This window comes from Anser cygnoides, chromosome 2 (assembly GCF_040182565.1).
Source record: "Anser cygnoides isolate HZ-2024a breed goose chromosome 2, Taihu_goose_T2T_genome, whole genome shotgun sequence".
NCBI classification, from domain to species: domain Eukaryota; kingdom Metazoa; phylum Chordata; class Aves; order Anseriformes; family Anatidae; genus Anser; species Anser cygnoides.
The window spans coordinates 16,686,767-16,713,275 of NC_089874.1; the positions used below are offsets into that span (position 1 = coordinate 16,686,767).

At 45.5% G+C, this 26,509-nt stretch overlaps 1 protein-coding gene across 7 annotated transcripts in view; it reads right to left on the reverse strand.

Annotated features, from left to right (window-relative positions):
* Positions 1–11,822: 11,822 nt before the first annotated feature.
* The window catches only part of JCAD (junctional cadherin 5 associated), a 60,730-nt gene continuing 46,043 nt past the window's right edge, over positions 11,823–26,509 (reverse strand). For 3 of the 7 annotated variants that reach the window (XM_066991558.1, XM_066991561.1, XM_066991560.1), the window contains 2 exons: positions 21,120–24,760; positions 11,823–17,209 (listed from right to left, as the gene is read on the reverse strand). In XM_066991558.1, coding sequence (XP_066847659.1) covers positions 17,175–17,209; positions 21,120–24,760 — 3,676 coding nt within the window. In that variant the 3' untranslated portion in view covers positions 11,823–17,174. Of the gene's footprint in view, positions 20,011–20,049; positions 24,761–26,509 lie in introns of those variants that run through there. The other 4 variants (XM_013191715.3, XM_066991556.1, XM_066991557.1 and 1 more) reach the window with 2 other exon arrangements.

Sequence of the window (26,509 nt, forward strand, 5' to 3'; positions counted from 1 at the left end):
TTAGGAGGAGCTGTTGACTCCCTTGAGGGTAGAGAGGCCTTGCAAAGAGATTAGAGGGCTGGGTGATCTCCAGCCTCATGAAATTTAATGAGAGTTAGTGACGGATTCTGCATCTGGGACAGGGCAACCCCGGCTGTACACAGACTGGGGGCGAGAGGCTGGAGAGCAGCCCCGCGGAAAGGGGCCTGGGGGCTCTGGGGGAGGCCGGCTGGCCACGAGCCAGCGGTGGGCCCTGGCAGCCAGGAGGGCCAGCCGTGCCCTGGGGTGCGCCAGGGAGGGCATAAAGCTGTCAGAGAGCCTCCGAGGGAGGGCTGCCGAGGTGGTGAGGGGTCTGGAGGGGAAGGCGTACGAGGAGCGGCTGAGGGCCCTGGGTTTGCTCAGCCCAGAGCAGAGCAGGCTGAGGGGAGGCCTCATGGCGGCCTGCAGCTCCCTCACGAGGGGAGCGGAGGGGCAGGCGCTGAGCTCTGCTCTCTGGGGACAGCGACAGGACCCGAGGGGACGGCATGAAGCTGGGACAGGGGAGGGTCAGGCTGGGTGTGAGGGAAAGGTTCTGCACCCAGAGGGTGGTCGGGCACTGGGACGGGCTCCCCAGGGCAGTGGTCACGGCACCGAGCTGCCAGAGTTCAAGAAGTGTTTGGGCAACTCTCGGACATAGGGTCTGGTTTTGGGGTGATCCTGTGTGGAGCCAGGAGTTGGACTCGATCTTTGTGGGTCCCTTACATCTCAGGATATTCTAGGACTCTATGATGAAACCCATTATTTTCATTTGCAAACCTCTAAAGAACATGCAGTGGAGAGGAAGGTCCTGCTTTTCAAATGCAAGCTGGCTGACAGCAAGCAGTTAACTTGGACAATCCCCTCCCCAGAGATGTTCCAGGGATCCACAGATGATGGCTGAGGAAACCACCGTTTTAGATCAATCATCTCTGACAACCCAATTTCAGGGCTGGGTGTTTCAACTGTAAAGTTAGAAAGAGATTAAGAAGCCTGCATAATAATTGGCTTTCCAGCCTGTCAGAGCCATATTATCTCACATAAAACCTCTATTAAAAGAACAACACAAAGGTTGCCAAGTCAAGTATTCAAAAGTTGGGCAATACCAGAAATAAGGTCATTATGCTCTGTTGTAGCACTTTGAATGACAGAGCCATGTTATCCTTCTGTTGCAGTCGTCACTGTAGCATCTGTACTCCACAGAAAACAATTATTATTTTCAAGCCAGTCTGTGAGATTAGCATATCTGTGAGTGAACATCCCATCCTACACTCACCCATATAAATCAGGACAGCCAAAGCCTGCTAGGAAATCAGTTCGAAGTGTGTTGCACCCAATGCTTCAGTATTTGCAAGCATGGCACCTCATCTGCCAAAAGCACTGCTTCTGCTGGCTTTCAGTGGTGCTGCCACAGTTTCTAAAGACTATTTCAATGGTGTTCCCTGCATGGCACAGGGACAGAGGGACGAGGAGAATCCAGCTTTCCGGGGTGGTACTGTCTTTACTATGCATGTTCTTCCCTGCTACAGTGTGTGTACCCTTTCTGTTTGTGCTCCGAGAGGATGAACTCTTGGAGATGCTAAAACTGTATTTTGTAAACGTGCCTTGAGGACTGCTCTGGTGTTTTGCAGGCTGTTGTTCTGGCTGATACTCTGCACTATGTCCACTTCTTCTGCTACACTGTAAGCCTTCTCCTGTGAGTGAAAGAAGTGGCACCTCTGCTCCCCTCAGCATCGCAGGGGCTCTCAAATATTTCAGGACATGAGGAAAAGAAGCATTTTTCATCCTGAGTTTGGATCCTGGAAGTAGCTCAACTTATTGAATTTTTTTCCCAAGAATAAAGCCCAAGATGGATACCTGACGTGGGAAATCTCCTGCCCAAACATGTTTAAAAGTTTAGTGAAATTACAAACAAGGAAACAAGGAAGACTAGGGTTTATAAGCAGAGCTACTAGACCTCTCCAAAGTAACACTTGATATAAGATATATAAAAAAGTTTCTCCACATAAGGTTCAAAACTATTAAGCCAAGGACTTTTTTTTTTTTTTTTTTTTTTTTATGAAGGCCTACATTTTCCTGTAGACATTCACTGAGATTAGACTGACACCAAGAGTTGCTCTGAACTAAATCCACAGCCAAAAACCGATAGTCTCTTGGTTTATGTGAGTATCCAGTCTGCTCAGATTTCTCTTCTACACTAACAATGTGTGGGACTAATTCATGGACTATAATTTTCACTTATTAAACCAAGGTGACAACAAATATTCCCACAAATCAGCTTCTTTCTACATATGGCTACTTCAAAAATGTTGGTGTTCATTTCCAGGCCGCCCTGTTTGAAAGAAAAAGGACAAGTGTAATCTTGATGTTGACTCCTTCTCTGAGAGCATTGCCTCTCCTTACCTGCTTTTCTCTTCTGAAGGGCTAAAATGGAGGAACCTAAGACAGTGACTTGTAAAAGGTTCTGATTAAGATACCTAGTGTTAGGTAGATACACTTTCATATTTATCATCCCAAATACTGTTTCAGGTTCTCTGCTTTATGTTTGTCTCTGTTCTTTTGGATTTAATTTTCACTGATATAAGTTTTCTCTAAAGCCTCTTGCATTGCAGGAGAGATGAGCTCACTGAAGCCGTTTATGTAGCTCTTTAAAATAATACTGGCTTACACATTAAAAGAAAGACACTGCTGGGCTGAAGGGCATTAGGCTTTTGATCTCAAAAAAGAAGAACCTGGGTTTGAAGAGTATTCATTTTATGCAAATAAATCTGCACAGAAAATCTGTGTAAGAGAAATCCGTGCCCTTCAGAGACTGGGGAAAGCATCTAGCCCGGCTCATACAGAAAGCAGCCTGCAGGTGCTGGGAGCCAGCCAAAGGGCAAGATTTGCAGCTGCTGGACATAAACCTGGCCTTTGCCATGGGAGGGCAGGAAGATGTTTTTGAGGAAGCAGGGCTCTTCTAACTGTCCCTGGAGAGATGTCCACCCCCTCTCACCTCCAGTGCTGGAAGGGCACTGTCTGGTTCTTTGCATCTAGCAAATACAGACATCTATCAGGCTGGGTGTTCTGTTTCTTTCGTTTCTTGTGGAATAAGATTTGATTTGAGAAATGTTTGTTCAGAGGTGGTGACTGGCAGGCATTTCCCTGGAGGGCAGCCTGCGCTCTTACTTTGGTCAGCTCAGAAAAAAGTCAGATAAATGCTTCTGGGGAGCTGCAGAGTAGAGTCTTATCGAATACTCATTTGGAACAAGAAGAGTTTCTATTTGTGGGAAGTGAAACCTTCTTCTGTTCATTTCTCAGGTTTTGGTTCTACAGTTATGACTACATTTTCTCCCTCTTCAGTGCCTTTAAATGAATACCCTGCTTTATCATAGGCGGTAGGCAGTATTAGGTGAGGGGAGAAAGAGAGACAAGGGAGAGTAATTGGTATTTGATTTCTATGTACGCAGGCAGATCTGAAGTGCTTGGCATTCATCTCCCTCCCATAGTCTGTGATGCCAAAGGGATCAGTATAGGTAAAAAATGTTATGTTGTGTGACTTGAAAGAGGCTGGCAATTCCAAAGACTGTCTAATGAGCTGTGGCTGGCACAGCACAGGTAACGTGAAGGCAAAAATACACTCATAGAGATGTAGTGTTAGTACCACCTTTTCCTGCCTTCAGTTCTCAAAATGCTTCTCAGAAGGAAGTGGGTGAACCACACCCATTTTATAACACAAAGCGGTGTCCAGCAGTGTTTGTCCTTTAACGTGTAAGCCAGTATTATTTTAAAGATCTACATAAAAAAGCACACAAAGCCCATTGCCAAGTTCACTGAACATATTTACATCAGAATAAAGGGTGAAAAATTATCTTCATGCTCTCTTGAAATGTTCTTCATTCCTCCTCCCAGCTCATCTAGTGACATGTTTCAATACAAATGTACACTGCCCAAAACAGAGGTTCACTGAGTTCAAAGGCTGGAGAAAACCTACACTAAGCCTGGGATTTAGATGGATTTCAAGGCAAAATGGGGTTATTTCAGCAACATCTCTTTCATATTTTGAGAAAAATGTATCAGTGATGGGTGAGGTTACAGAGCAGCTGGGTGATTAATTGTTTAGTTCAGTGGGTGTTCCCAGCCATCCTGGGACCCGGCTCCCCATGAGAGAAATGCCAAGACACAGCTTTCCTCCTCCAGCATCAAGCTAACTTCCCTAATCCCTTCTCAGCTATTCTTTAGCCATTTCATCACAATCAATAATGAAAAACAAAGCCAACCTCCATAGACTTCCTTTTTACTCACTGCCTTAAGGCTATTTTCCACACAAGCATGGAATTTCCAATTTGCCTATGCTGTGTCTGAAACCACAGAACTGGGATCGGACAATTCTGCTGGGGTATCAAAGGCAAATGGGATCGTGGGTCACATATTTGGGCCTGGGGTATTGGATGCCTGGCTTGGAAAGAGCTATGGAGCTCTGGCTGCTAGGGTTTGGAAAGTGGCAAGAAGCTGTGGTTAATTCAGTTTTGAGAACAGCTTCCTACTGCTTTGACTCCATGAGAACCATCACTGGAATAAAACCCAGGTTCTCTGAAATATACATTAAAAATGAGACGAAGTGTCCAGCAGCCTGAAGTACACGTGGCAGAGTAGCTTGTTCCCCAGCTCAGCCATGGTTTAAGATGAGCTGTTGTTACACCATCTTTCTGTTGTCAGTGGGCGACGGGCATAGTGGGTGAGTAAAAACAGGCACTCCCTGATCGCATTTCGAACACTTGTGCCCTGAATTGTAGCCCAGCCTGAGAAGTGCCAGAACTGTACTTTGTGGAAGATACTGGAAAGGTGTCGTTGGTGGAAAATACTGGAATTGCCTTGTCTAAATCATAGACAGGAAGGAAAAGTACTAAGAGTCAATTGTCTTGAAGTCCTATAAACACTGATCCTAAGCGAAGAGCCCCCAGAGCTGTCCAGGGTCATCGCAGGCTGTGACCCAGGAACCCCCCCTGAGCTGGGATGCCTCTCAGGGATGACTTCTTGAGATTCAAAGATCATCCGCTGACTAACACCAGTGCCTACAGGGTGAGTAATTCACCAAGGGGAAATCCTTAGGCACACAACTAACTTGAGAACCCCCCGGGACCATGCAGTAAGTTTTGTGTGAACCTTGATATTGTCAAATCTTTAATTAAGTCACTGTTTTAATCACAACTAATTTTTGTTAAATTGCTATATGGTATCAATAAATCTTAAGAGCTGCTAGACATCGCATAAATCCAATTTGTGTCACTTTATTAAATTGGTTGATGATTAGGTGTTGTTAAAAATCACACAATCTGATCTTGTGATTTACTATAAAAGTATTAATAAATCCTAATTGCTGCTAAGTTTGAGTTTGTCTAAATTAATATTTGTGACAGTACACAAACCCAAACTCATAATCTGGGCATGTATCAGGCAGAGCAGAGTCTGGCTATCATGCATTGTCTTTTTTTTTTTTTTTTTTTGAGGTTCTGGGTTATGTCTCAGTCTCCCCTGCTAAAAGTATCAATTTTCTATAACTAATTTTATATGTGGTAAGAGCAGGAGAAATTTTGTCTGTATATGCCCTCAGTTGGAGTAAACTGATTATTGTCTCAGCTTACTGGCATGCCCATTTAGAAAGAGGAAGGAATTAAAAATGGAGGGCTCTGGCCAGAGTTCAAGATGTAAAAGAGAACAAGCCAGGCATGAAAATGGGGGCACGGAGGAAGGGTGGCTACAGGAGGAAAGCGGGATGCTCTGAGGGGATTTACGGAAGTCAAATGTTGATGATATTTTTTTGGTCAAAATGGAACTAGGGGTGTTGTGTTGTGTCTAAAGCAGATGTTGGTGAGACACAGATGTTTTAAAAGGTTAGTGGTAGCCTGTGGTGACACTGCTGGGTAATTTCACATACGTTTTGTCAATCACTGGCTAGTCCTGTGACTCTCTGAGTAGTTCCGGGTCCCCACACCTTTGGAGAAGTTGCTGAAGTAGAATCTACCTGTCTTAGTGATGCTACAAGGTGGACTGACAACCTGTGAAGAGAAATGCTGACCTAGGTGCTGCAACTGTTACCTACACAAGCCTGAAGGTAGTTGCTGAGGTCCAGTACATGTGCCTGTCCTCAGGTAAGTCACAGTGCAAGTAGTTTCAGGACTGAGGTACGTTGATACATGCCTCATAGGTAAATCCAAGGAAACGGGAGCTCCAGTAGAAAACCTTTCGATTTTTTTGTCTCTTTGTGGGTCTGCCAAGCAACGTTTCTAACAAACAGCATGCCACAGCACCAGCTACAGCGCAGACAGCCCCGCATTTAACCCACCTGGCAGCGGGAGTACTTCCCCGCTCCTCACCCCGATCTGCCTCTGCTCCCTGCCCCGACCCCAGCTGTGGAGGACGTGCAGCCCACCAGCCCCCAGCCAACCCCAACCTGTCCCCGCACCTTCCTGCTAAACCCCACCGCCGTCTCACCAGCTCCCCCCTTTCCCCCCACACCGCCCCAAGGCCAGGACCCGCGGCGGTGGCGCGGCCGAGCCCAGCTCCCCCCGGCCCGGGCCGGCCTCGCCCCGCAGATGGCGCTGCTGCCTCGGCCCCCGCCGGCCTCCGGGGGGTCGGGAGAGCCGCGGGCTCCGCCGGCCGCTTCGTGCTGGGGGAAGCTGTGGGTGGCCGCAGCTTTTTGCGAGGCGTGAATTCTCCTGATTTACCCCTCCGTGAAAAAGCCCCGTTAGCCTGACGGGACACTGGGGATCGTGTTCCCCTGAGGAGGCAGTGCAGGCTGGGGCAGCCTCTTTCAGCTTGTCTAGTTTTCCCATATGTAAACAACACCATGAAAACAAACAAACAAACAAAAAACAACACAGTAATGTGTATATATATATATATTTACACGGGGTCTTTCTTGAGAAAACAACCAGCCAACCATGGTGGCAAGTCTTTACCCAGCACGGACACCTGCGCCCCGTGGCAGAAGCACCAGGGCTCTGCCACACAAAATGGTGCCTGCCCCAGCAGCGGCGCAGCACTGCCCTTGCACCCACATGGGAAACCCTGGTGTGTCCTCACAGATTTTGCCGTGGGGTTGGGGCACACATGAGGAAGGATCAGGGCTGTCTAGAAGCCCTGTGCAGGGTGCTGACGGCTGCCAGCTCTAGGAGTTTGCAGAGGCATAGGGGCCATGGTCTCTGGGGGGATTTGTGAGGAAGGGGCTGCAGTGGCTTGTCAGCTCAGTTTGGCCTCTCTGTGTGGGAAGAGAAATGAAAGAAAAAGAAAAGTGAGCTCTGAGTCATGCCGAAGGGGTGCTCTGGGCTGGCTACAGAGAAGAAGAGAAGGATGGGGCCAGCTCTGAGGCTGCTGAGGCCTGTGAGCGGTGATCACACCATGTTGTGTAAAAACAGAGTGCGCACAGAAAGGAGGGACAGGTGCTTGACAGAGGTGATCAGAAGTTAAATTCACAGCTGTGGGTTTGTTTCTCCTGCTGTCTGCACCCCCAGGCAGCAAGGAAGAGACTTCCAGGAGGACACTGGGGAATCTACCACAGGTTTGCACTGCACAGGACAGTCAGACCTGGGGGCTCCGTGAGGTTGTTACTAGCCACCTGTAAGGGGGAAGGCAGGCAAAAAAAAACACACCAGGTAGGGTCACGGCCTGGCAGGAGATTGGAGGTCAGCTGCAGCCCTTTTAAACACACAATACTTCTGAATACTTCTGAAAGGGGCTTGTGCTTTTTTTACTGTTCTGTCTGCATGTGATTGAGCTTTTTTGTTTCCCTTCTCAGATCAAGCTCTTTGCTTCACTGCTCTGCTGCTATGATGAACTCCCTCAACTATTTATATGGTTCAAAAGTACGGATGCTGCCTAAAAAACTCCTAAGGCAGAGTTTTAGGAAATTGGTCAGAAGTCTTAGAAAGTGAGTCATTGGGATGGGCTGACCTTTGTTTTTTTCTTCGAGCTGCCTACTGTGTGTTTGTCAGATAGGGATTGAACCGAGAAAGGGTCCCGGAGTTCAAACAGCTTCTCTGCTGCAGCGAGGTGGAGCATGGCACGGGATGCAGCTTATCACAGATAACAGCTGTGTGCATCAGGGGGCTCAGCTCCCCTCTCCCATGCCTCTTGCTTGGCTCCTTCCCTCTCCAGTACTCACTGACCGGAGGGGGGCTTGGGTGGGATGCGATTTTTGGACCCATTAACAGCTCTTCAGCCAGCTAAGGGCAGTGTCCCACGGTATATCCTGCTGATTCAGCAGGAGAGGGCAGTTCCTGTCTCAAGGGGAAGGAGAATAAAAGAAGGAAATAAATCTCCTTTACTGTTGGAGGCCAGAGTTATACCTTGCAACCTGTCTGGGAGAAACGTGAACCCATATCACAAAAGTCTGCTGCCTCGCTGGTGTAGTTAAAGCAGTATAATTTCTCAGCAGTTGTCAAAATTGTATGGATATAAATGCAGTCACCAAGCAGTGAACTGTAACCTCAGCTGGATACATTGCTTTGCAGAACTGTGCACGCCAGGCTTTGGTGGCTGTATGAAAGGTGGGGACTGGGGAAAACCTGGGGACATAAAATGAAAAATGAGTTTTGTGGGAAGGAAAAAAAAAAAAGAATTTCAAAGGGAATTTCAGAGGCTTTGAAATGTACCCGTAATTGTTTCATTTTTCTCTCTACCCCCAAATCCTCTTTTCCAAAACTGTTATCAGAAACTTTGTCTGGGGGTTATTAAAACACCACAGCCAATAAGCATTTGATAATAAACATACAAAATATGCAGGAATAAAAGGCATGATGTTCAGCGTGAACATCCTTTTATTACAGGAGCTGACAACACTCGTGATATTTATTTATTTATTTTTATTATTTTTTTTTTCAGGGGAACAAGAGATAGTTTTTATATGAGGAGTGTTTCTGTTAAACCTATGATGCAGGACTGACGTGACTCACCTCCCTGTAGTAAGTGTCATTCTTGTGGTGCAGGGGAAAGGGCCCTGTATTTTTGATGTGGTATTCTTCAGGGTACCTTTGGTTGGAGTCACTGATTCGCGTGAGAGCTGCTTAGGGTAAGGAGCGTGTTGCAAGAACATGGAGATGTGTCTGCACTGACAGGGAGAAGGAACTGAAAGGTAATACAGAAGGAAAAAGCTTTGTGGGTGCTTCTCAGCCTTGAGTACTCGAAAGGGGGCTGGGAAGGGAAGGAAATAAGAAAAGCAGCATATCACAAAGTGAAGAGAGCGGTGACATTTTACAGCAGCCGAAGATCTCCACAATGTTTGTACTCTTTTCATGTGGTGTTATCAGAGTTCTTTGCAAGGGTTTATTATCATGTTCTCCCAGACAGAAAGCAGACAGCCATCCTGTGACCCACATCCTGAGTTTTACAGCCCTCCTTGTCCTGTGCCATCTGGGGTATTTATAGCGTGACCCACTGCTGGGAGAGCAGAGGACTTCCTTTATACTCTAAATGCTGGGCTGCAATAATAATGAGAAACTAGGACAAATGACAAGCCTTCCTGCCCACAAAATGTCGTAACCCTGCCACTTCAAATGACACGAGCTGGCTAGGTCACCGTGCTGTTTGTTCAGTGGGTTTCAGATTGCCGGTTGTTCCTGCAGCTGTAGTGAAACTGAGGCTAAAGGCTGTACCTAGGGCAGCAGCGTCTAAATGCTCTGCAGGCTAAATAGAGTAGCAAAGGGGTAAGAGAAGCTACAGCTCACCAGTTAGGGCAACAAGTGTCCACCCAATCCTTCCCAAAGTTTGGCTGTTAAATCAATGATAAAGAAAGTTACGGCTAGCTCTTTAAATACAGTGCTGCAGAGCTCAGATGAAGTATAGCTCCTCAAAGGGATCTAAGCTGTTTTTTGTTGTTGTTTGTTTTTTTTTTTTGTTGTTGTAGTTTGTTTTTTTCTCCTTTTTTTTTTTTTTTGGCAAACATTTGCCTTGATCTTGCTTATCTGTGCAAGAAATATTCTTATTTCTAGGGGTAAAGTAAGGGAGTTGGCTTCGTATCAGCCCCCTTCCTTTCTGCATCCTTTCCCCGAGGTGTGACACTCCTGCATGAAGAGTGCAAGGGGATTCCCAGGGGCTGTTTTTCTTTGCACCTGACAAGATTCAAAGCAGAACACGGAGAGAGTATACAGCTTTAACTGAATTTGGGCATGCATACCACCATTACCCTGCAAAGGTCAAACATGCTCTAGGGCTGTAAGAGTTCAGTGAGAGAGATAAAGAAGATGAGGTGTGTGTTGTGTAAGATAAGAGCAAGGGGTTTTATTTAATTAGCAAAGGGTCAGGGCTCTGTGGACAAGGGTGAGTGACCTGGTGGCTCCCAAACTGGTGCTGGAGAGGAGGCGCAGAGCCCTTCAGCAGGCTTCTGGTTGCCTTAGCAAAAACGTTTCTGAGTGAGGGCTTAGCAGCATCCACTCTCATCCACTGATTTGCAGGGTTGTTGTGAGCGCCTACAAATTTGCTCGGAGGGAGCATGAGCTCTGTTGGCCAGCCCCTGTCCCTGCGTGGTGGCAGACAGCAGGGCATCTGCCAGCCTGAAGCACGTCAGGAGAGCTGGCTGGCTGGCATCCAGGGCTGGAAGCAACAGACGGCTCCCTGCCAGCGTGGGACAACGTCAGCCTTGATACTGCTGCTCTCCTCTTTGCAGGGAGAGTGGGTGCTGGTGGGTGGGGGCAAGCACAGAAAAGTCTCTGCTCTCGTACCTTTAGCAAAATGGACAATTCTGTTATGTGTATTGCTGCTTCTGGAAAAAAATGTCTTAAACTGTATGTATGCAGTGATGTAGGGACCAACAATAAGATGAAGAATAGGAACATCACCAACAAAAAAATAACAGCAACTGGATAGAACTGAGTGCCTGCCCTTTCCTACCTGCAGGAAAAAAAAAATTAAGAAAAAAAAAATTGATTTCTAGAGTAAAAATGGGTGGAAGCTGGGATTATGCCAGACCAGAAGTTTTAATATTTAAAGAAGGTAGGAAGAAGGTAGGGAAGGGGGAGGTACAGTGAGTTCAGAGTGTCTGGATGATGGAAAGAAAAGGAGAGTAAAACTGCCACAATAATTTCTGTGTGCAGCTTCACCAGCCCTGTCTTGTCTCTTGTTCTGTAGGTAGATTTGTGACAGGTGAGGAGCACCAGGATGAATCCAGTGTTTCTCTACAGCATATGTGTGAGTATGACAGTAAGGTCTAACCTGTTTGTGAGCCCATGACAAAAGACAGACCTGCACATTCTAACCATGAGCAGCCTACGCTTTTGCATGAAAAAGATAGTTGGTGGTTTTTAATATTAAAATGATAGCTTAGCTCTCTTGAAGTCTTATCAGCACAGATACAGAGCATGCCATTCTTTACTGCAGCACAGCCAAAGTAAACTACCCCAGTGCCATATCAAGTTGTGCAAAGGGAGTGGAAAATGCTCTGATGTGGAGTGGGAAATGCTGTGACACGGTAGGTTTACCCAGTGCAAATGGCTGGTTGCCAGTAAAGGAGGAACGGACTCTGACACGGAGGCAGAACATACCCTAAAGGTAGCAAACAAAGAACACAATTTGGAAATATGTGACCTAGGGTTTATGAAGATCTGAGTAAGTGTGGATGTGGAAAGTAATTTTTTTGAAGGCAAATATGTGAAAGGTAATGAGAATTTCTGTACCTGCTGGTGTAACAAGCCAGCCACAATGTCAGGTTTTAGTATAGTGAAGCAGCAGCCCCCTGGAGAATACCTGCAGCCTTTTATCACTTCACCAGTACATTTATCTTTCTCAAGGCAATGCAAACATCAGAGCACATGCTCGGTTTTGCTCTGTAACAACGCCAACATCACAGAGGAGCGTAACCATGCAAAATCTTTATTTGGAGAATGTCTCCTGTGGGACAGCAGCACCCCTCCAGTTTACATGTAAGCACAGAAGCACGGTATTTGCGTTGTGCAGAAAAAAATACAAAGAAAATTCTTAAAATGCATTCATCTTCTGACATAATATAAATACTATTGAAATTGCTTGCCTCCATTTTCTCTTTATCCCTCCAGCTCTCTGCCCTTGGGCTACCTAGAGCAGAAAGCTGTGGAAATGAGCTAGTATTAGTTTTGGAGATAGGCCACAGTATCTAGAAAGTCAGTATGGAGAATTATCTGCAATCTGTAAGGAAAAAGACAGGAGGATACTCTGCCTGTTTTCCTTACAGGTTAGGAATAGCTTTTGGAATGGTTCTGATTATTTTCTCTGCCAGTCCAGATCTAGAAGGAAGGCTGAGATTGCTGCTGTTCGTGGTGGAAAGTTCCTCCTTCATTTTATAATCTGCATGTTATTGTGGTTTCTCTTGGCTGGGAAATTTCGTTTTTATTTCTAATCTCAGCCATGTGTCAGTCAATTCTGACTTCACCCCTCTCCCTGCTGAGCAGCTCTGCAAGCCATATTGCAAACATATTTTTCAGCATGGGTGGGAGGTAGCATTGTGGTTTGGGGCTTTGCTATTGATATCAGGATTTCCCTTTTTCTTTGTTTCAAACATTTTTTCCTTTAAAAATAGAGTTGATGGTAAACAGCTTTCGTTTAGTTCCCAGGGGGAGGTGGAGCGAACACTTTTTCATGCAAGTTTGAATGAAAACATGAAGTCACAATTTCCCAACTTTTCTAATGGATTCAATGATATAATCATCGTCTCATGAAATTTCCAGCTCCATTCTTTACTGGGACTGTGCAGAAGGATAGAAGTTTAAACTCCATGGTCAACACCTGTAAGTAAATCTCACTCCAGTAAATTAGGACTGCAGCATCATGGCTTATTGCCAGGGGAATGAAATTAGGGGGGTGTTCGATCCTTAACCAAGAAAATATCAGTGTCCTGCAAAAGGACAGCTTTACAGAAAACATTCAAAAGGCCAACAATTAAAAAGGCTCACTTATTTCATCTGATGGCTCCTGTCAAGTAAAGATGTGCTTCTCAGATATACTTGCCTCAATCAGATTGTGAGCTTGGACAAAATGCCTACCTTGCAATTGCAAGAACTTCTGCCATTTAAAATGCAAGAACATCTCACTTTTACTTTTCTCCCAATCACTTTTCTTCTGAAAAGGGGCAGTGAAGGAAATATCAACATTTTAACCAACCCAGAAAATCCACTGTTATAAAACTAACATTCAGCTGGCTGTCCATGTGCTAAAGGCAACAGAGTATTGACCCAAGATACTAATATTGATTTATGATACTAAACAGAAATATTTCACTAAATTCAAATATTTATATAAATAAGCTTTATGGGACTGGTTATTTTCAAAGGGTGCATGCTTGACAGATTAATTTTATTACTTGACCACTTTAAGCACATATTGTCCTTTATTTATTTTTTCTTTCCCAGCAGTTGTTGGCTGTTTCAGCATATAGAATATCTGCTCCCACCATCCTTTCATTTTTACATGTTCCATCAGGAGCAGAGTCGAGGAAACTCGATGGGTTTGATGCAGTATGCAGTTGTTTGCAGTAAAGACTAATCTGTGGTATGAAACACAACAGTCTTTCTTATGCCTAAGGAAAGCTTTGTTGAGTTAGTAGCTGAGAAGCGATGCTTGTTCAGGCCTACTGCTGGGCATTTCTACTACCAATGATGGTGAGTCATGCAAAGGGATTTCCCTCCTTTGCCTCTCTCATCCCACCTTATCTGGCTGTGATGACAGTGGGATTTCGGAGACAGGAGCATTTCTCAGAGCACACTTCTGTCTAGTTCAAAAATGCCTCTAGCAAGGACTAGGGTGGGATCAGAGAATAGTGGCTCTTCTGCAGGCAAACTCCTAACTCGTGCTCAGGGGAACCACACGAGGGAGCACTTTGACCTTCAAAAAATGACATTCCCATCAGGGAGTCCCCGAGTACCTTCTCGCTTCGCACCTCTCCGCTGCAAAGCCAAAGGGACTTGCTTTTCTCGGTCAGCACCTGCGAGCAATGCTGGAGCCTGGTGCCTTCTTTCTCAGACAGAAGATGAGAGCCTCAGGCTGCGGGCTCACCGTGTACCTTCCTGGCACCAGAGCTGGTACCGTAGCACAGCCAACAAGTGCTGATATCTCACTAACCCCGTAAATGGGCTATTTCAACAGGGTAAATAGCAGGAGATGGCAGGTCCTATTTAGCTATCCATCCCCAGAAGAGTCTCCCCATGAAATATTTTAAATATACTAACCTGTGCTCTGTTTTTTTTCTTTTTTTCTGGGAATGCTTGTGAAACCAGTATCATCCCATCTGACCGCCTGTCATCCAGCCCCACCATCCCCAGCTGCAGCAGCACAAGCTGGATACCCAACTCCTAACAACGTGCTTTTTGAGGAACTAGCTCTGCTCTTCCTCCTGGAAATAAACACACACACAGCGTTCTTCACTGCTGCTCTGCAGTCACACCGCTGTGCTGCAGGAGACCCTAGGAACAGGCTCCACATCCTCCTCCTCCTCCTCGGCATCCACTCAGCCCTGAGCTCCTGCCCTTGCCATTGCCAGTGACAGCTGTTGCCATGACAGCTTTATTGAAACAGGCACTGAAAGTCACCATTAACTATCTTTTAACTACATCCGGAGCAGAAGGAGCTTTCTGATGACTATTTGCAACTGGCAAAAGGCTTCTGGAAAGGTGTTCATCTATGGTATCATCCCCAAGGCCCATTCAGATAGGTGATATGGCACAGGTGCCATAGAAACACTAAGCCATAGTCACTCCTACGTCATAGTAGGAAATAGCTAGTGTGGTTAGACTAACACACCATGTTTAAAGCAGTACTAACTATAGTCTTCCATCCATTGGTCAGTCACATTACTGCGAAATAAAGCTTATTAATGTTTTAGGTTTTAATTTCTTATTGTTGGCCAGTAAAACCAATTCTTCCTATTGCTTTCTTTTTTCTTTTTTTTTTTTTAAGGTCTTGGCTGTTTACATGTTTTGGAAAAGTAATTACTTGACATGAGTGATGAAACAGACACTGAAGAATCAATTAACCCCTCCCCATCAGAAGGAAAAAAAAATGCACAAAAACCTCATGTTCCACACAGACATGAACTGAAGGTAGCAGGACCAGTGATACGTGACAATTGACAGTTCTCCAGAAACCCATGGTAAATTAAATCCTCCAAGTTATTGCCAGGCATCTCAGCTTTGCTAGTAAGTGGGATGGTAAGAACTGAAGCAATTCTTTTTAGGAAGTAGCTCTTTATGGACAGAATTAGCAGGAAACATGTTTTGCAGCCTTTTACCAGCCCCCAGATGTGCTAGATGGAGATAGATGATTATTTTAAAACAAAGGTGAGTATAATAAGGATGGTAGGAACAGTTTGTCAACAAGCATTGCTAGACAGCATGCACAAGAGTTAATAAAATAAATTATACACCACAGTTTCTTTTCAAACAAGCTTTAAATAGTCCATATGTAACAGAATCGTGTTACAGACAAGAAATTCTTTCTGCCAAAACACAGGATGAGTGTTCTTTCCAAATTACAGACTTAGGAAAAAATATTTCAAGAAATCAGATTTTAGAAAATAAAATTATGCTACAAAACCAAAACCAAAAAAAGGATAGTAGAATAGACCAGTGACGTACATGAACAAGTCATCTGAAGAATGTTAGCGAACAGGTACTTACAAAAAATGCACAGGAGTGGACATAAAGGCTTTAAAGACACAGATCCTATGCAGGCTAATTCAGTATCAAAGAGCAGAATGCATAGGCTTTATTATAAACTCTGTAGGTCATGCATTTGTGTGTGCAGATAAAATACACTTAAAGCCATGTATTTAAATGCCTCAAAGAAGACATCTAAACTCCTCCCCAGCACCATCAGTTAGCTGCAGGGGAGAACTGAACCTGGGTTTATTTACTTTCATACACTGGCCCAATCCAAAACCACAATGTGCAAAAAGAAGTTAAGTGAAAGAAAGAAACCAGGTATTTCATCTGAGCTGCTCAAGGGCACCGGGACGAAGATCCAAACCCATTTTTTTTTGGTAATCACAGTCACTGGAATGTTATGGCAGCAACACCAGCCCAGACGGTTCTCAGCTGCGCTTCAGAAAGTTGCTCCAAGAAGAGCGATCCAAGGGTTGAGTGGGGAAAAAAACAGAAATTAACCCTGTAGTACATACATACATACATAGATGGCTCTTTTCCGAACGAAATAAGGGAGCACTACTGGATATGTGGCAATACGGTGTGTGCATTAAGATACACAGGTGAAATCTGCTTGGGTCACCTTCACTCAGACGGATAAGTCTTCTTAAAATATAATAATAATAATAATAATACTTCTTTATACTTGCCACTTGTTAGCAATTGTTTACATCGTAGAAAAATAGATAGTATTCTGTAACAAGAAATATAGTTACTTTGTTAAAATGGGCTATTTTAAACCAGCTACTATTCTTTCATATAAAGAATTTCTAAACAGCAAAACAAAAATAGGTAATACTGAGTGCAAAACAGCCAGTGGTATACTTTGCATTGGTCTGAAACACTAGTTGCCAGCTACTATAATTACACGTTCTGTACATTGTACTACAAAAGTCTTCATCTTTTAGAAGCTTTGGGGCTTTTGCTTTTCTTCTCTCTAGGTGGCAAGTAAGTATTTAATCCGAGTAAATTCAAACTCTGGAAGTCAGAAATAATTTCACAATCAGCCTTCGCTACCATTGTTTCACATTCCTTCCCCCACTTTGCGCAGCAGCACTTTCTACTTATGGCCAAAAATCCCTTAAGTTAAACAAAGTTTAGACTATAGAGACTTAGAAGTTTAGCTTATAAATTCACATTCTTTTCAAAATCATTTCACTAATCTCCCACGTTTACATTTACACCAAAGAGAAAGCGCAAAAGCCTCACTTTATGCACTTCATCATCCCTGCTGAAGACTGAAATGCTGTTCAGATAAAAACGCTTTGCCAACTGTAGGCATTAAGTCTTAATGCTACAAAGCCAGATGGTCCCAATGCAGAAGTCAGACTTTTCTGCGGTCTCCGCAACAGTTTCAGATACAAATAGCTAATTCCTAGTGGCGGTGGTAAAGGCATTATCAGTACACCATAAACACCACGAATGGAGGCAATTTCCAAGCATCAAAGAACAAAAACAAACAAAAAGCACCCAGCAAAAAAAAAAATCAGTGAAACATTCTTAGTAGAGTAGGAATCTCTATTCTCCTCTCCGTTCATCTCACACCTTTTCAACTTTGGTGGGGTCATATGTGTCTGAAAAAGACAAGAAAACACCATCAATAAGGTACTGTGAAACTTATTTAACACTGATAGATGCAGCAAGCCATGGAAATACATCATCTTTTTCCTGATTTTTATATAAAAAAGGAAGCTAAAACTGGGCTGATAGCCCTAAAGATCCATACTACATTCCTGACCCAAATTCTGTACTTACACCGGTGTAACCTGGGAGCAACTCAGATCAAATGCATCAAGATAAAACTTGAAAAGCCTTGGGTAGGTAGGAGCAAGCTCATTGACTGCTAAATGATTACATCTGTTTTTCAGATGCTTTGAGAGGGAAAGACATAAGATTTGCCCCCCTTGTATTGAACACTAAGGACAGGGAAATGCTGCAAGCTTCCTAGCAGGGTGTTGAAGGCTGGTAGAAGTGATACAGCTCAGTTATCAGGGTCTTTTCATTTGATTGTAGCTCCCCAGCCCAAGATTCATTCAGTGGCATACCAGAAAGCCCTGCTGTTACATCCCTGCGGTCAGACCGACCTGCTTCAGTCTGCACAACCGCAGCTCACGGTTTGAACGTTACTCACTGAAGTGAGAACTGGCTTACTAACACTGCTCTTCATTTTTAGCCTACCTCTTGTCAGGTCACAGGACAGACCTCACTTTGCATTTCTTCTCTGAATCCCCAAAGACGCTCTTCTATCAGACTTTTTTATTGGGTTTATCCAGACGATGGCCATGCACTGAGCAGACATGAGCCCTCTCCTGTGTCCTTGTGATTTTGGAGAGGATAGCAACCAAGGGGCTTCTCCTTGCGAGATGTGCCTGCCCTGCAGACGTCTGACTTACCCTAGGTGCAGCCATGGAGCGGAGGAAGCAGGGCTACCTGCGGAGGAGTCTCGATGCACACAGGGTCTGGACAAACTGGAGCTGCCGCCCGCTGCGTTTATGTAATCGGGTGTCTGTGCTAACCTTAAAAGTCCCTCCCGCAGGCCATGCTCCCATAGCACTTGCATTTAAACAGTTGAGCGTGAAAAGAGTTGCACACATAAATATCACACTTCAAGAGTAAAACATTCACCCCGGAGACTCTTATGTTGATGTGAGTGAATGTCTTCATTCAAACAGGCATAAAAATCCTCAGAGGGAGATTTCTACTTCTACATGCAAGTGTCCATCTGCAGCATCCAGACCCATACCAAGGGGCGACTGGCTAAGAAGGAACTTCTGGGTATTGTTTTTCTTGCCTACTCTCCTCAAATTGCTAGGCCAGCTAAGACAGGAGCCTGTGCCAGCAGTACCTATGTTTTCCAAACTGCTTATCACTATTCAGCCTCTTCTGGTATCTCCAGACTTCAAGGACAGACACCACATAAATGGAAAAAAACTCAAGGGGAAAATAGTGTACGAGAGCTAGTGCCCTCCAGGACAATGCTGCATCTTTCTAAGCTTAAAGCACTGATGGTGTGAGAAGATGTCTCCAAAGCAGCGATACTTTTTCAGTTTCAAATGTTTTTTCCCACCTAACCCACAAGAACATACACAAATTCTCAACTACTCTGCATGAGGTTGACCTAAGAATAAAAATGGATTCACGTTTCAGAAATCTGATTTTCCTAAGGCCTCCACGGCCTGATTTTCACGCACATTCACACTGTGAGAGCTCACCACAACTTGGAGGTGCTCCCTGTTTGGGGGAGAAGAAATCAGGCCACAAGACGTGGAATTTCTGCAGGGCCCAGTTTATTCCCTGATAGCTCACCCAGATCTTCAGCATCTAAACCAAGGACACAAAAGGCCCAGACTGCCAGGAAGACTCTTGGCTGCCTCAGACTGTATCTGAGGGGCAAATATTGGAATTCCTGCACTGATGCACAAACATTTATTCGACATTTGGTTAAGCTAACTTGAAATACTCTCTACAGAAACGAAGCCAGATGATTAGACTCACAGAAGCAGTCTTCAAACAGCAAAGGAGAAAAGACATCCAGTGCATTTGGGAACATTTGGAGATGTTTTTCTAAGGCACAGTAAGATCAGCTTCTTGCACTGAGTTTCTGGAGAGCTCTTACACCAAGATGACTGTTCAGCTGCCCGGCTGCATTATACATGTGAAAGCCTGCTTCTTCTAAGGCCTGTAGCCTCTAAGGTGGGCCCAGCCTGCAATTATAAGACTAACATCACCCTATCTCACTCCAAACTCCTTGAAAGCAACGAATACAATGCTTTTCCAGGCTTAGTTCCCATTTTGGCTGTCACTGGTACCAGCGAGCTAGCTTGGAAGATGGAGCAGGAGTTAACAGACAAGACAAACATCAGGCCCTTCTACACAGAAATCTTCAGTCCTGCCTCACTGAGGTAAGACGAGTATCTCGTGGCTCTCAGGAAACCAGGGTCTCTGTGGATGGGATGGCTTCCCACCCCACGTGGTATCCTGCAGCACGGGGTGGGTGCAGCAGGTAGGGCCACCCACGCTGGCCAGAGGCAGGGAAGGCTGTTGCAGCTGCAACAGAGGGAACTGCCGCAATGGGAACACACTGCAGCAGACAAGCCTGGCATTGTCAGCAAGGAGGATAAAATTAGACCTAATTTACTGCAGAATAACTCCGAGTACAAGGCTGCAGTAAAACAAACACAATCTGTTTTGATACATCCCTGAAGTCATGTCACCACAACAGTTATTTTCTTCACTCCGGCAGAAACCCCAAGGGAGGAAGGCACAGGAGAGGCGTGTGGGGCGTACTCGACCTGATGGGTACGAGGAAGCTGAATTAACCCACTTGGAAAATCGGGTCTAGAGAATACAGTTCAGAGCAGAAAGGGATGCAGAGCTGTGGGATAAAGAGAAAGACACAGGAAAAGGCTGCAAGACTGCAGGAGTCAATGCTCAGAACTCATAAAAACATTTTTTTTTTTTTTTGGCAGAAAGAAAGAAATACTTCCACTTTGAAGTACGCTCAGTTTAGTTTCAGTCCCTCTGTACTGGAAAACTGTGAACAGATTTACATCGATGGGGTTTAATGAACAACCTGTGCAAATTTCAAGGCAGAATGTCAGCTGTTGCAGACAGGATGGAAAAAGGGAGGAGGAGATTAATAGTAATTGAACAACTTTTGCACCATACATTTGCTCACTCCAATTCATTTCGTGTAGCAGACAGGTGGCCTGGGACATTTATCCTTTTATGCAGACCTATGGCAACGAGTGATTTTCAGTTGCTCAATGCGATGCCATATGAAAACTGTTTTGGAGAGAGAACAGCTCATGTTGCTTTGGGGATGCATATGGACTACACAAGTTTATGTGCTCTTGAGAGATGAGGAACACCAAAAAAAAAAAAAAAAAAGGTGTTCACTGAAAAAGACAACTTTCCATTTGACCTGGGAGTAACAGTTATTCTCAACATATGATCTGGAAAATATTCATGAGAGAGAGAGAATTTTCCAGGCCCCTTAATGTAGCCTTTTCCCAGAGGCTTCACGGAAGAACATCAGATTTTTATTTTTAGTTTCTCTTGAACTCTGATATAGTATGTGTCTACTTAAGTATCAGAGAGGGAAAAAATGCGTATTCAAGGAGAGGCTACGACTAAATCACCACGTGTTCCCAAGCACTGGCACAAGAGTGACTGTCTTTGAACTCTGCTGTTTGAAGCTGGCAGTTCCCTGAAACAATTAGACAGAGAGCAGACCGCAGGGAACGCTCCAGTCTCTGTGAATGAGTTTCAGTGTCACAAGTTAGCTTTACAGTAACTTGTCCTAAAATAGGATCCCTCGTTACCTCTTCCACAAGGAGAGCACAGGGGGTGACAACCAGATGGGGATAGTACCACCTACAGCCTGTTACTATTTGAGCGTCATTACGTGGGCATAGGCAAAGTGATGGTGCCCGTTACATAAGGAAACAGTACCCACTTGGATCTCCAAGATTAGGGTCTTACCTAAAGAAAAATCTCTGTCCATCTTCTTCTTGTCCATTCCAGCTAAATATCCGTTTTCGCTGAGGGAGATAACACGCTTGGACACAGCTCCTGAGTTTGCCACTTTGCTTCCTCTCTCCTCTTGTGCCCTCGACAGCTTCTCCTCGTCCACCTCCTCTCCCGAGTCTGCACTTTTAATGCTCAGACGTCTCATCCGGGACACAGAGTCAACTTCTTTCATGCGCACCAAGCGGTCCATGGCAGTCCGGCTCGGGGGAGACGTGAGCTTGCCTTGGAGCGTCTCAATCACCTTTGAGGTACTCCTCACTCTCTTTTCTGAATGCTGATACACGGCTGATTTGGGCACCGAGTTTAGGTCTTCACCTTGGCTGGGACTCGCAGGTTGTTCAAACGCTTGCTCCTTTACCAACGTTTTAGTGCTGCCTTCACGGTGAGTGGCCTGGCATTCATCAAGGTATAACGATCGGTTCCTCTCTCCAACAAAGAGAGCGCTCTCTGTCCAGCCACACTTACGCCTGCCTTCGTAAGAATCATCTTTTTTTCCTTCTTTGCCACTTACTGTGCTCTCCGTTGATGACTCGAGGTCCTGGGCACCATTTGCGGGGCTCACGCCTGGATGGGGCCCAACGTGGTCATCTGGAAGCAGAGACTCCACTGCTATCTCTATGCCTAAAATTCTTGCAGCTCTTGCCTGCAAGGACTCATTCACAGGGATTTCCACTGCATTTGCATTTGAAGAGTGATCAGAATTGTTAGCACCAGGTCCTGGGGCTACATCAAGTCCCACAGACCTCAAATCTGGCTCAGAGCGCCCGTGGTTCCTCTTAGTTAAGGACAAGCGTACCACTGAGCCTCTCTCTAATACTGGATCATTTTGAGGAGCTGCCCCTTTGCTGAGCTTAACAAAGTCTAAGTAATTTTGGTCTTCGCTCATCTCCTGTAAAACAGGATTATTGAAAGGATTACCATGATAGGAACTGCTTGGGCTGCTGGACAAGAATCTCTTGATAGGTCCCGCGCGAACGGGCTGTTTGTTTGCTCTGTTCTTGGCTTCCTCTGCCCTCATTTCTGTTATCAGGCTTCCATCTGCTGGCCTGACTCCTTCACTGCTCCCTCCTGGCTGCGAAGAGCGTTGAGAGCCAACGCAGCCGGGCTCGCCACCATGCTCGGTCCCCACGCTCCAACTTTCAGACTTACTTTTAACTCTTCCTGACTTAAACACAGGCACCTCTGGCACAACCGTTTCCAACCTCCCACCACGTTTTGGCTCCTGGTTCTCATTTCTGGACGCCCTTCTCTGCGGAAGGGCATGTGCCTGCGGAGAAGCACTTTCCAAGTCTTCTTCACTGCTCGTGCTCTCCTCCTGCCCTTGCAGCTCCTTGTTAAAACTCTCTAGCTCGCTTATTGCATCCCAGGGACGGCGACTTACGGGCTTCAGAAGGAACTGCCCAAACAGCTCTTTACTGTTGCAGGGAGCGCCCGCTTCTCCCTTAACCACATCGCCCCTGGGAAGAAGGCCGTTTTCCCTCTCCTGGGCAGGCACGGGCTGGCTCTGGTGGCCCTTTGGCGAGGAGGCCTGCAGGACGGAGGTGGCAGTCCTGGAAAACGCGCTGTTGCTGGACTGGCTGAGGTACGTCTGACCCTTCATGCCGTAAGCGCTCTGCCTGCAGCCTCTCTCGTCAGAAGGCGACCCTGTCTGTTTTGACCCCGTCGTGGATGCTGTACATCCGAGTTGCTTTGGAGACAGCAGTTTGGTACTATTGGGCTGCCCAGGCTTTGTACCATGGCAAATCTGTGGGCTCTTAGGTTCTTCGGCAAAACTGGTCTGTGTCTGCTGGTCTTTGTACTGATCACCTGGCCAGGAGCCAGAGTATTTGAGCTCTCTGTGTTTTGCAGGCTGAATAAATCTGAGGTCATTCATTTGTTTGAACTCTTCTGGTCTCCACAGCTCTTGTTTTTGTAACTCATTTTTATTGGTCATGCTTCCTGTAAGCGCTTGTAACTCCAAGTCCGTTGAAGACATACTTAAGAGACTTTGTTCTTGCAAAGCCCCATTGTTATCAAACCCATTCTTATCAGGGCTCTGGGTTATGTTGTTGTTCCTATCTGTATCTGGCAGATTTGATTCTGATTTAACTGGGATGGAGACCAAACAAAATATAGTTTCATTCATTTTTTTCTTTGAACTCTTTTTGCTCTGCATCCCAGTTCCAGGTTCAAACTTTTTCACTTTTGTAACGGTCTCACAGGTGCTGTCCATATGTGAATTTCTTAGAGAAAGTTTGCCTTTTGTGTACTCTGTGCTGGCTTCGTTACGGGGGCTGTGATTAGTTGTGCTACAACTGTCTCTTTGGTCCAGCAAGGCACAATTTTCCTGATCTCGGATGGATGGTGCCAACCATCTGCCGCTGTGAGTGGAGCTGTCAGAATTTCTTTCTCCCTTTACAGAACCAGGTGAGGGTGATGCACCCAAAAAGGCACTGTTGTACTGCACTTCGAGGTCTCTCTCTTGCGAAGTACCAGAACTGGGACTACGTGCATTTTCACTGTATTTCGTGTTGTCCTGCAGACCTTCGGGTGGTGCAATTTTAATGTGCCGTATCCGAGGATCGTCAAAGGGAATATACTGAACAGAACGCAGGTAGTCAGCGGGGCGTCTCGGATGGCTCTGCTTCCCATGAGGAAGATGGTTGTCTTTGCAGGGGTCGGCCCCCGTTTCAACACTATTCGCAGGCGGTCGTTGGCAGGCGACAACCCGCTCCGCAGCGTCCTGCTGGCTGCTGCTGGCATGCGTGGCATTGGTAGGCACTTCACTGGGGGAATGTGGAGTCACGGCTTGGTGGGAGGGGGATTTGTAAGACGGGGGAGGTACATAGACCGGGGGCTCCAAACCAGAGTCTTGAACGCAAGCATCTTGCCTTGGCTCGTGTGCTTTGGCTAAGTAGGGAACGGGTTCGTCCTTCTGGTAGTGGTCCTGAAAGCCACCGGTTTCGGCAGGTGCCCTGCTCTGTCGCTGCAGTTCATAGGATGGAGGCATCAGAGGTCTCCCATACTTGGGTTTCACCAGGGGCAGGAAATGGCCCCCCGTTTCGTGGTGTTTGGCCGATTCCACAGCCGGCCTGCTTGGGGGATAGGAGGGGGCCTTACTTACGCTGAGGGAGTTGTTACTGTTGGTCAGGGAGGGCATTTCCACACATCTCATGCTCTCCGGTGACAGGACTCTGGGCAAGGACTGCGATTTCCCCTTGTTGTGGGCACTCAGCACGTCATCTCGCAGGGTCAGCGAATACAGCTCTTGGAGCAGTTTCTCCCTGTCACCGTCCGACATTTGCCTTCCTACCTTTTTTGGCTGGTTCCAGCTTTCCACCCTCAAACTTTGCCATGTGCAGTCGCCGGGCGCCTCGCAGTTCTCTGGCAGGCCGCCTCTCCTGACGTACTCCGCGCCGAGCCCTGCCTTCAGCTGAGCGTCCTTGGGGTGCCGGGGCACCCCGTGGGCTGCCGCCAGCCCCTGCATTTCCGCGCCTCCTTTCTGGGAGTAGCCCAGCAGCACACTGAAGTCTTGTCCTCGCCGCCGCCAGTAGGCCAGATCCTTGTCAGCCTTGGGCTGGGAAGACCACGCTAGTTGAGGCCTGTCATAAGCCCTGAAAAAGAAAGGCAGTGTCACAGGCAATTTCCACGGCTGCCCCTTCTTTCCCTCATGGGTTATCCCGTTAGGAGGTCGAACGCTGAGTTATGCCAATGGGGTTTCCGTAATCACTCGCAACCACAACACTTCATGATTTTAGTGAGAGGATTTAAGTCAGTCGTTAGCATGAGCAAAGGAATGGCGAAGGAACTGATGCTCTGCTGGCACATTGTTAGCTGTGCAAAGCTGTTAGAAAGAGACATGAATGCACACAGTTACACGCTCTGCAAACATGTACAGCCCCCCTCAATTGGCAGACAGAAATAATTACCTTTAATTTATTTCTGCCCTCTGTTACACCAAAGTCCATAAACTTTAAAGGGACTACTGGGAGAGGCGAGTTTAATAGGAATCTAAAACTAAAAAGTAGAGGATAGGGGGAACAGGTAGAGGGCTATTTCTTAAGATATATTCTGTAAGAAGCGTGATTTGCATCCTAGTACAAGAGCTGAAATTAAACATGTCATTTCCTGCATTGATTCTTGTTCATCTTTCTGAGGGAACAAATCTCTTTAAAGGGCTTTGGATGAAATGATACATGCCACAACAATGGTGATGTATTAGCACAGCTCTGAGTAAGGTGGAACCAATATTTAAACCTAAAACACACCAAAATGTATAATTTTTTTCCTTTTTTTCTTTTAATAAAAGAGGGATGACTTTCAACAATCCATAACTGAAATATGAAACACATCACACATTTTATTGCAGATTAGAAATTCAGAACACAGGTTTACATGAACAGAACAGTTCCTGCATGTGCTCTGAACAACCGTAAACTATTTTGTATATTACTGCTGAACAAAATTGGTATCCTTTCATATAAATAATTAATCTTCTACTTGAACCATGTTCTGCTATTCTTGTACCTAAGGTGTCCAACAGTGTAACTGCTATTGCACTACGTAGCTGCCACCAGCATACGATTAGGATGAAAAATCAAAATTGACATAAATAGGACAAGGATGTAGATAGAACCCAAGAATTTTTTCCTCTTCCCTCGACCTCAAGGTATATAAACAGTATCATCTACCTCATTTTTCTACTAAAAGCGAGATCTACTACCCTATTTGAGTAGTAGTTTGTGAAAAGATAATATAATTTAAAATTCAGAATGAGAATTACATCATCCAGATCCACAGTAATGTCCTTTTACATATATTAACTTCATCCTCTGACTACAGAAGTTTAAAACTAAGCTGGGATAAGGAGCATCTTGTTCACATTAACTCGACTGAGTTAAGACTTAACATCTGAGCAAAGTGTTTTGCTTCTGAAGCACAAAGCGCAGTTCAGTTGCTGAACCCCACGAAGTAATAAATGTCTTAATTAATCAATGAGATATAACAGGACACCTCCTATACTGGAAAGTTGATCGCAATAACAACAAACATTTCTATGCATTTCAGCATGTAAAAACATGCAACTGAACAAAAGCTGCCTTCTTCTGAGATTATCATGAGGGGACGGGCAGATTGCTCTTTCTGTTCTGTCAGATCTGCTAGGAACACAAAATACCTGGTGTGATTTCACCATTCATCATTAAAGGGACTATAAAAAAATCCCAGAAAGTAGAGAGTCATAGATTCTGAGATCAGAAGAGACTGTTACGATTATTTGGCTTGACATCCTGTTCAGTGCAGGCCAACGGAATTCCCTGAAACGGTTTCTGCTTCAGTGGTAGCAGGTCTTCTAGAAAAGCATC